At 36.7% G+C, this 11,254-nt stretch overlaps 1 protein-coding gene across 1 annotated transcript in view; it reads right to left on the bottom strand.

The window, feature by feature from the left end:
• The window catches only part of IFT81 (intraflagellar transport 81), a 43,726-nt gene extending 32,478 nt beyond the window's left edge, over window positions 1-11,248 (bottom strand). The window contains exons 1-7 of the mRNA XM_009696141.1: window positions 10,954-11,248; window positions 10,091-10,194; window positions 9,281-9,461; window positions 6,244-6,333; window positions 5,098-5,163; window positions 4,671-4,781; window positions 3,327-3,411 (exon numbers count right to left, since the gene is read on the bottom strand). Of these exons, the coding sequence (XP_009694443.1) occupies window positions 3,327-3,411; window positions 4,671-4,781; window positions 5,098-5,163; window positions 6,244-6,333; window positions 9,281-9,461; window positions 10,091-10,194; window positions 10,954-11,097 (781 nt within the window). The 5' untranslated portion in view covers window positions 11,098-11,248. The remainder of the gene's footprint in view (window positions 1-3,326; window positions 3,412-4,670; window positions 4,782-5,097; window positions 5,164-6,243; window positions 6,334-9,280; window positions 9,462-10,090; window positions 10,195-10,953) is intronic.
• Window positions 11,249-11,254: the final 6 nt, after the last annotated feature.

Below are 11,254 nucleotides of genomic sequence, written 5' to 3'. Positions count from 1 at the left end.
AGGGAAAGATAGTTCTGTGGAAAATTGTTAATGTTTTCAAGGGGAATATTTAAATAATAGCATCCTAAATTTCTATTTTTCATCAAGTGTTCAGAATGACATAAAATAGACACCTGTACAAAGCAATTCCTTTTTGACCGGTATCTTTGAAGTTCTCAGTGCTCTAAATCTAGCACTATATATTAACTTAATGAAGTATATAAATTACACATTTCACTGTTTATCAACAACAATCATCTTAACATACTCTTTTAATCAATATTTTCAAGCTTGTCATCCACTTCTTTGTATTTCTGCCAATAAAGTGAACAATAACATCCTGTAAAATGGACAGAGATCAAGAATTTGAGTAATTCAGTTTGCTTCTTGGTGTTAACAACTTGTGTTTGCGCCAGCATTCAAAGCAAAAAGATGGCAATCTTGCAGAGAAAGCATGAGCTAGGTTATTCAAACTAGTGGTCACTGTTAATAAAAATACTATTCATATCCGGAAAAACACGACCACCACAAAATAACCCAGAAACTGTAAATTCATGTTACTCGGTGCTACCAGCAGCAACTGCCTCTCTGTAGTCAAACAACACACAGAGTAGTACTGAAGTTAATAAACAGGGAAGGACTGTACTGTGGAAACCAGTATGATCAATTTTAGTCTACAAAACATCTCTTAACAATCAACTGTTTTCCATGATACAAAACAAAGTCTTCTAAATATTATATTTCTGAGTTAAAAACCTACTAACCGTAAGCTATATTTTCCTGGCACAGCTAAAACAGGCTGATGCTCATTGCATGTTTATGATACTCATGAATATGTGCTAGTTGCACTCCTTAAAGAATTCCTTTACATTTCTTTAAAGTACATCACCCTAAATCGATTATAAGATGAAGTAATCAAAGCAGCATGCATCTGTAAAACAAACAAAAAAGCTTCTACTCATTAACAACAACTTCTATAATTTTATCTTGTTTTGGAAGCAAAAACACCTGAAGTATTAAAAATGGAAGAAAAATATTTTAAATAACTTCCAGTGAAAATCCACACCTACCAACCAGTCGTTGAATTGCCAGCATGCAAGCTATACTGATACGAGTAGGCAGCTGAGGACCAGACTGCAGCCAAAGGGAATTTTTAAAATAAAATAAATTGTGCTAACTGTAGACCAACAAAGCTTTTAAAATAAATGGAATCCTATTCAGTGCACTGCGGTCACCTAATTTCAATTATTTAAAAGACACAGTTGGCATTCTGTAATGGCTACTACAGGCAGTGTCTTTGTAACTACTATGAGGAAAAGCAATTACAAAGCTAAGTCCTGAAGTCTTTGTTTAGGCAAAATTTCAACACAAGTTTTCTTAAGTAATAGCTCCAAGTTTTTCTTCAGAACATCTAAACACTTTTTTTCCCCCTGCAAGCAGGACTCAAGATAAGAAAATTAAATATGTTAACTTTATCTTTATTTTCATCTCAATGATTAAATGACATATTTACTGGTTTTTTATTATGTTACCCTTGCTTCTGTGAACTGAACCCATCAAGTTTCCATTGGCCTTAAAAAAACCCAGGAACTGAAATAGAAATGTTGACACAGCTTTGCTGTATAAACTCTCTGATAGCTACTGCAAAAAATGGAACAGTTATAAAATCCACTGCAGGTCCCTTTGAGTAAAGGAGATAGTTCATATACTCGTCTACTTCCATTTGCGGTTCAGTGGCTGATGAGCATCGTAAAAAAAGTAAAGTAAAATTACGAAGTAATAACAACACAACATGGTGGTGACTGAAAAAAATTCTCTAACTCAAAACAGCTGCCAAGGCAGTTATGTGATGCGACTGGAATATTAAATATACTTGAAAGAGTAGGACAACTACTTACTTTACTAAGTTTAAAGCAATAAATAGTCAGATTCTATCATTTTGGAAGTAATTTATACCTATAATAAAAACCATTCTACAGCTTTTTTTTACCACAGCAACTTAGAATGCAACTGGAAAAGCCCTGTGAAAAGGACCATTCTGAGTCTTACACCTTCACGCTACTTTACATACAGTGAAGTATTTCCCTATAAATCAACCCCAATGCCTGTATGAACACCACATAAAACCTCTATCAATCCTGTGATGTGTTATTAATAACCAAGTGCAAGAGACAAACTGAAAGGGGTTAAGTGATTTGCCAAAGATCACATACATCTGAAACACTGAACCCTAAACTGACTCCCAGTTTTGTTGTCAAACCCAGGCTAATCCTTGTTACATTTCCTTCAAAGTGATTACAACATCAGAAACCTAGAGATTGTCAAATTGTAGCCTTTGGAGACAGTTAGTTATGCATTTATCTAGTAACTGCAATTCCTTCCCACCTGCTACTTTTATAAATGATCATATAGTACTAATGTCACAAGCAGTATAACTTATTTTGCTGAGGTTATTTGCAGATTGAGATATCACTGAAAATGAGGAGAAGCAATCTTATTATTAATGTAATACAGCAACATAGAACTCAATCAACTACAGTCATATAATGAGAACAAAGTATTTTAATATGTAAACAAATATATTAAGATATAAATATATAGGTTTCAATGTACAGATATATCTAGTATATATACCTATAAACATAATCATATGTAAGAGTGTGTGTGTGTGTGTATACATAATCCATGATCTATTAAAAAAGCTTAATTAGGAAGTAGCTTTATTTTTGGTACCAAACAAAACTACAACACAAAATTGCACTGCAATAAGAAACAGGCCTTAAAGCTTTTCAAACAATTATTTTATAGAAGGTAACTAGAAAAACAAGCCTATACTGAATAAAACATGTATTTTTTAAAATTAAGAATTAAAACATTAAACCAAATTCAATGTATTTCTACATTTATTGAGAAGATTTTTAAGGAGCAGTATTTCACCAATGTCCAATTACAAATACAAAAGGCATAAAACCTCAGAAAAGACAGATTTCTGATTTAGTAAGAGGTTTCTGCTTTTCCCAGCCCTTTGTAATTCCAGCTGTTTTTTTCTTGCAGAGTATTATGGTTAGTATTCAGTATCTGTTTTAAGATTTTTTTAAAAAATGGATCTCAAAAATACAACCGATATAATTTTCCCTTGTGATTGTCTCCCCAGCTTTTTGGGGCAAGGCACATTCAGCCTTAGGATCTCCAGCATGTGCCTTTAAAACATAAGAGATTTCTTTCTTTAGATTCTCTTAAATTACTGTATGTTTTTTGGCACTACCATATTGCTGATAGCCAACCAGATTTGATTTCATTTCTAATAGAGAAGTGTAAATCCCCAGCCTTTATAGATTACTACTTACTTTCAGGTTTTGAATCCACTACTGCATGGTGCATCTCTTTCAGCTGGAGCTGTGCTCTTTGCAGCCTCTGCTCTGCATGGAACAACTTTTGAGAGAGAATTGGACACACATAAGCTCATTCCTTTGAAAGGCGTATTCAAACAACTAAACCAAAAAAGTACCAAAAAAGAATCCCAAATATAAAAAATGGTAGCTATAAGCATCTGGTGATTATCTGTTTCACAAGGGAACGTGCCAAAACCAAATTTTCATCAATTGGCCTGGGTTTACTTGATTTTCTCTAGTATTAATTGAGGAAAGTATTCCTGTACTCCCAAATGATATTTTCTCTATAGCAGAAATTCATTAAACAATTTTCAACCCAAAATATGAGTGGTTTGAACATTAGAACAACAAAAAAAAGGCAGCGAGAATCAGGATTGCAGCAGATAACTATCCTTATACTGCAGTTCTTGCAATGCAGCTGAGTTGTCACAGCAATCCACTGTCCAACTTGAGAGCACACAGAAAGCTTGTTGCCAATGAACACCCAGTTGATTAGCATTTTTGTGATTTAGAGAGATGTGTATTAAAAACTGGAATTAGCTGGATGTCACATTCATTTTACTTGTGACTCACTCAGGTCCAAGCAAAGACCCAACAGCTTGAAAGCCTACTGATTCATATTGATTCCACATCCAGATATAGACTGCAATACCAGAAATCTGGGGTTTTTTTCCCCTTTTGATACAGTGTGGAAGTTCATGCTACAGAATTTGGTGAAATGAGAGAGCAATATGGCACTGGATTTTATTGAAGTATCTTGTTTTGACAACGTAGCTCAGGAATAAAACCCACCCTTATATTCAGATGTCAACTGCTTCCAGTGGTTCCCAGGACATCATTTTTGTCAAACTCGGGGACCAAAATGCCAAAGTTCCTCCTGAATACATATTTCCCCCATCCAGTGAAAAGCTGAGGTACTTGCTGTGTTACTCAGCCCTTGAAATCTTAGTGCAGATGCACAGAGATACAAATCAAACTAAGGAAACATTTGCTCACTACCATAAACATGAAGAATTCTCTTTGGGTGCTACAACAGTAAGTCCTGGAACATTTCCTGAGACTGCTAAATGATGATGTCAGTGGCAGCTGAGGCAGCCAAGTACCTTGAATGAGGTGTTCAAAACTTGCAGGCTCAAGCTTCTTCCCTTAAAATGTACAGAGATAAATTAAATGGGACTTCATTTTCTGATGTTGGGAGAAACTCTGTACTGTTGTTCCTGATGTACTCTTTTAAATGCATGGTTCCCAAACAAACGTCAACAATTATTTATTTTAATAGGTATGCTTTTATGTCAGTACCTGATTTTTTTGCTCTTGTTTCTGTTGAGCCAAAGATTCTTCTCTCTCTTTTTCTAAGCGAAGCTGTCTTGCTATTTCAAGCATTCGTTGATGATTTTGTACTGTCTCCACCTACAGCAAGTGGATAAATAGTGCATGTTACTGTCAGATAGTTGAGAAATACATTAAAGAGATCATATGTCTCACAAGCCCACTTAGCACTTCCTTTCCATACATGTTACTACTCAGAAATGACAGCAAAGTACCGGACTCAAGATTCTTAAAAGCTCTGGACTAACGCCTAGGGAGATTCCCTGTAGGTCAATTAGTTATTCGATTCCTTCGTAGACATACACTATGTTTATCTTAATCCTTGTTTGCATTCCAAAATCAGTTTCAAGCCAAGGATTATGACACTGAAATTTAACAGCGTTACTTCTCTTACTACCCTCTTCTTAAGACGGTCTACTCTTTTGATGAGTTGATCTTTCTCGCCTTCCATTGCACCGATGTCCTACAAAGCAGAAAAAAATAGATAAAGCAATGTTAATTTATTTACAGTATAATATGGATTGGACTACATTCTGTTCAAATTAATATGAAAATCAGAATTCTTCTCTGAATACACTGAAGCAGTTATAATTTTATTGATCCATGACCAGAACATCCAGAATTCCAATCTCCCTCTTCTCTCTTACTTCCCCCACAGTTCCCACTCTCTTTATGCTAACATTCCTTCATCTGCATCCCTGAGTATTAGCATGAACGTTTGAAATAAAAGCAGGTGGATTTCTCCAAAATAAAAACAAACCAACAGAAACAACCAAGCAAAAAATCAGCATGAATTCAACATCTGATGCAGTCTAACATACGTTCTTAACGTTATCATAATTACCCACTTCCTGGCAGGCAATTTTGCATGAAGTTGCATACAAGTGATGTTTGCTGCCACTTTTTGTATTAAAATTGTGTTAAAAGGAACACCTTCTAGTGCTAAAACATGAATCTGATTATTATTCTCCTTTAGGCCTACTGTACAACAGCAGGACTCCACAGATCGATAGTTATGAGAGAAAGGGAAATAAATTATCGAATTTAGACCTTATCTCACCATTTGCTTAACTTGTCTATATATCTTACTGGAAAGCCGTACACATGCTTAAATATTTTGCTGAAACAGGGCAAATATCTTTATTTAACACCTCAGCCACACAGGATCACCATTTTTGTTGACTTAAGCTCTTAATTCATTCAACACCCTCTGAAATTATTACCCTATATCAGTAAAGGAAAAGGCTTTGTATCAGTTTGCATTCAGAGGAAAGGGAGTTCTAATATTTGAAAATCATGCTGAACAGAGTCTTGGCAGCCTTGTTTCCCAATCTGCTTCAGAAAGCTCAGTTCTAAACATGAGCAAGGACTTCCTAATCTGTTTGCCAACACAGAACAGTTTCAAAAAGGCAGCTGCAGTGCCTACCAGCTCTGACCTCTACAATTTATACACTGCAATGAGTCCACAAAGCCAACAAAAATAGAACTGATATTTAAAAAAAAAACTGAACAAAAGTTGTGCGATTTTGTCAGATTTTTTTACCCTTCTTATTTCTGCAGTAGATGAGGCAGATGTTTTGAGCTGCTCATATTCCTTATGTAGGTTTTTAAATGCTTCCATCAGTTCTTCATACTATAAAATGAAATAAAAACCATGCAGAATGAGATCTGTGTCTAAGGCTTTTCAAATCAACATGTTGCTTTACTACTAAGACAGTAAATATAGAAATAGAAATACGGTGAGAACAAGAAATAAAGGCGTTTTTCCATCACAAAAGCTTGTCAACTTATAAAGCAAAAATAAAAATATCACAGTGAATTATCTTCCATTTGAAGGTACACTCAGAAGTTGCACATTTTCTTCACTGTTTTCACCTCCTCCCTTGTAATATATACTGTATTTTCAAAAGAGGAAGATATGATGTTACCTGAGATGGACAATGCTATATTAACAAATTATTCTCTCTTACTATAAATCTGTGTATATCACGTACGTAAATTTATCAGCCCAAAAAGGAAGAGCTTGATCTAACAACGGGCTTGATCAAAGCAACGGGGCTTCAATTTATAGAGCACTGAGCTTCAATCCAGCAAAGTGGTCCAAGAGCACACCTGACTTTACATGTGAGAAATAGTTTTGATACATTGCATAATCATGCCCTCAGTATATTACAGAGATTGATATATGTAGTTCGGTAGTTAGAAAGAAGCAGTCAGTGCGCTACTTCCACACCAATACATTGCCCACCAGTAGTCTTAAACTGAGAGGCAGTGTGAAAGTCTGTGTGGGTAGAGAAATAACAGGGGACAGAAAGAGTTTAGAAATATGGATAGGAAATAAATTTAGATTCAACTTGGAGAAATGCAAGCTGAGATACAAGGAAAGATAATCTCCAGAGAAACAGCCATTCAATGAGATGGAAAAATCTAAAAAGAGGCTACCAAGTAATTTTTTACTTCCTGGAAAGAGCAATTGATATGAATGTTGAATACAAAATGGCAACAGCAAAGGCCAGTTCAAATAAAGGCATCATATCCCCGCGCAAAGCAGCAGCAATTCTATTCTATAGAACCCTGGGGAACCAGCATCTAGAATGCTCTGTTCATTTCTGATTGTTTCAGTATCAGGCACACACTGACAAGCTGGTATGAATTCCAAAAACGAGCAATAAAATGGCTACTGAGAAGAAGATAAAATAATACAGAAAGAGCTTGATTAAATGGCAAATAAAGGTATGATAAGGTATGCACACACTGGACAATGAAGAACAAATTACAAAAAAAGTAGGAATAAAAACACAACTGGCCTGCATTATATCACCTATGCATTATAGAAGTTAAGTACTTTAACAAATAATGAAATAGCAGGTAGCCTCTGAGCAACTGTATTCATGATTGCTGCTGTCCAACGGCTTTCCTTTGTGTGGATTCTCTACCTCTTTCAAAAGGGGAGTTTAGTAAGTCTTTTCCTTATTGGGACACAAAATTTCAAGACCAATGGCAAGATTCAAACAAGGGCATAGCACAGTTTGCCAGATCATAACGAAGGGAAGGCATCTCACTTTCACCGAATAAAAGCTGCAGCTACCCTATGTGCAACCGAAATAAGTGACACACACAAATGACCGAAGAACACCCAGGTTCCTGTAGCGGAAAGAAAGATTCCTGATACCTGAGGGCAACTCACTGAAGACTGGACAACTACATTTATGCCTGAAGTTGCTTACTTTTTAAATTATATACTGCAGTCAATCCGATGTCTAAATCACAACACAATTGGGAAGGTGGCAAGTATTCTGACCATCTTATTTAAATAATTTACAAAAGTACACTTGACCTTGATTCTATACACCCATAAAACTTTACCATGTTCTAAGATTTCCAAACTCTCATATTTGAAATGTTTCTCTTAAAAGACAGTATTGCAAGCCTGTATCTAAACAATGCAGGCTAAATTCTTTAATTCATTAGTATCTAAATATTTGCATTGTAATGTTAAATTACAGTGAGGCAGTATATTACCCTAGCTTCTGTTTTGAATTAATCAGCAGGGCATTAGTTTAATGAGATGGTTACATTACTGTAATCCCAAAAAGGAACACATCTTACGTAATGGAAGTAATGCAGTTGGATATTTATACATATTAACTCTGTGACATACTGAAAAAACATACAATCTGCATTCCTTTCTCTTTTTGCTACTTCTGCTTAGTTACTCCAAGTTATAAATCCAATATTGTTAGCAGTAACAAAAAAATAAAAGGCTTAGTCAAGCTTCAGTTAGACTATACAGCTTTGCTGGTGCACAGTTAATAAATTGAGTTACCTGTTACAAACATTCAAAAACACTGTGATTTTGCAAGTCACTATCCATAACAAAAGGCACAAAAAAGTGAATAAAAATTAAGTAAATATGTACTTCAGATAATACAGATCTAAAACCATAACTTTTGCTCACTTCAAGCTTTACATTTCAAACCCACCCAGTCTGACTATCTAAAGTCAACATTTAATGCTCACAAAAGAAGTGGGAACATAACAAGTAAGAATGTCAGCCCAGGAAAAAGAAATTTTTTACTTATTCACCAAAAAATAGTTGAAGCAGAGGTAGGATAAGGCTAATACAAATATCAGTCACTAAATACTATACAATCAATTGACAATTAGGAGACATTGGCTTTTGGTCATAACATTTTCTGACTAGTTTGAAGTGGCAATTTATAAAGTTAAAAATATCCATGTCATAGTTCATAGGAAAAAGTGTTTAAAAATTAAGAAATAAAAATCTGTCTTGGCCAACATGGCTTATTTTATTATTTAGCACCCAGCACTTAATGGGCTTAAAACCTTTTAATTCAATGCTACTTATCAATATACAATTTCAGGGTTATTGGAAGAAACGTGGACAACACATATATCTCTTATTATGAACCTTTGCTCACCCTTGATTCCAACATGCTCTCAACATATCTCACTTGAATGCGTATTTCAACAGTAACTCCCCCAATTCATTTATTCCTCCTCCTATTGGCTCTTTAATTAATTAACGTTAAAATGTCGGCATTCATGAAAAATGGTACCTGTTTGTTGACGTCAGCCACAGTATCATCCTGTAAAAACTCCGCTGGCACTTCCAATTTTACTAAGAAACGTGCCAGGTAAGCTCTTTTCTTGAGTTCATTGGTCCTCTGAAGAAGCCAATGTAAGACAGGATGAATCACAGGTTTGCTTCCTGTAACTAATCCTTGGCGAAATGCGCTCCTGTATGAAAACAACAAATCTCAAACTAAAGAACATTGGCTTGGAACAAACAATTTGCAATATTTTGACGTTCCCTCTCCACTTGTCTAATGATTTCCTTAACATTGTTCAAAGAGAAAAACTCATGACACCACTTTGCTATTTATGATCCTGATTCTGCTACTTTGAGATAGATAAAAACCCCATAACACATCAAAAGGCTAAAGCCAGCAACAACGACTCTTCCTTCTCTGCGATATTCTTCGGGAATAAAGGCAATGTGAGAAGAGTGTGGGTTTTCTGGGTTATAAGCTGGTGCAGGAGGGTGCAATCCAGCCTCGGGCGGCTGATCCGAAAGGGACGGGGAAGGGGCTGACCCTGCCAGTCATGCGGCTCCCTCTGCTGGCTGGCTCCGCAATAGCAGCTGCCGCGGCAGGGCCCCAGAGGCTGCCCACACCGCCAGGAGCCTTCCGCCTCCTTCCCCCATACCATACTCTATGGGGACAAAGGAGGAGCTCTCTTCAAGGCGGTACACATACCCGCTGAGACAGCCGAGGTCAAAAAATACACACAACTACTGAATTAAAGGTCGTTACTGTGTAAGCTGTAAGAGATGTTTTACCATGATTCGTAGACAAAAAGATACTTACAAGTCTGATATACTTCCTGGAGGTTTGTATTTAAGGATACCAAGAAGACTCAACATTCTTTTAGCTGTTTGTTCCGGCAGCTCCTCTCTAATGTCAACAGCATGCTAAATAGTTTTAAAAAAATTAATTATCCACTGTTTGTCCATGTTAATTAACACTAAAAGAATTTACTTTATCCATTTATCACATGATATGTCAATGAAGTGAGATGCTCCATACAGAACATCCTTTTTATCACCAAACTTCAACTCTTTTCTAATGGATTTTTCTTCAACATATGTATTCAGGTAAATTTATTTTAGGTACACATTCTCCCTGCTCATGGGACCTCATCTATGCAGACAAACTGATTACTTCCACAAAGGTGCACCCTAGATGTATGAACGATCCCTTCTGATCTTACACACACTTTTGGTGGCTTCAAAGAAGAGAGATTCAATATCTCACGCAACAGCTAAGTCATGAGATTCAGTTCTTGATCAGTTCCTGCCCTGTGTATGAGTGCAAGACACAGCCTGACTTTTGACTGAACAACACAGTGGTTGTCAGTATAAACCAAGTTAAGATCTGTATCCCGATTTCCAAGGGAAAATATACAGTCATCAGTCTCTGAGGACAGGGATCCAGTATCCCTGGCCCAAGAAACACGTGCTGGTTTGCCAAAATCACATAGATGTACAGACAGAAAGGATTCTTGCCAGGCACATTTATTTCCAGAAAGATTCATACAAGCTATTTTGGCAAATCAAACATGCCACAAGACTATACATAGCCAGACCTAAATAAAAGCAAATTTCTGTGTCAAGCCCATTTAAGATGTTCACAATGATGCAGGTCTGAGCACCTCTGATTGCCTTCCTTACCTTTGGGTCAATCTCCCCCAGTACATCATTGAGCAGCTGCAACAGCTGCATTGACTCCAAGGAGTCAAAGCTGATTAAATTGTAGTTCTTCCTGAAGGGCTCCTGATTGAGCTTCTCGACAATGAAGTGGATTTGATCACTCATAATCGTGTCCTGGAAAAACCTCTGCAGAAAAGACAGAAGAGATGTCAGGAGGCCTTGGCGGGGAGAGAGGGCTGGGGGCTGCCGGGAGGGCGGGTGACGGCACCACCTCAGCGAGGCCCACGACGGCCCAGAAGCGGTGAGCTGGTACCGGGCTCGG

The sequence above is a fragment of the Cariama cristata genome, unplaced genomic scaffold (assembly GCF_000690535.1).
Source record: "Cariama cristata isolate BGI_N322 unplaced genomic scaffold, ASM69053v1 scaffold19992, whole genome shotgun sequence".
Classification (NCBI taxonomy): Eukaryota; Metazoa; Chordata; class Aves; order Cariamiformes; family Cariamidae; genus Cariama; species Cariama cristata.
The sequence above is the reverse complement of the archived record's forward strand: the minus strand, read 5'-3'. Positions and strand labels throughout refer to the sequence as shown.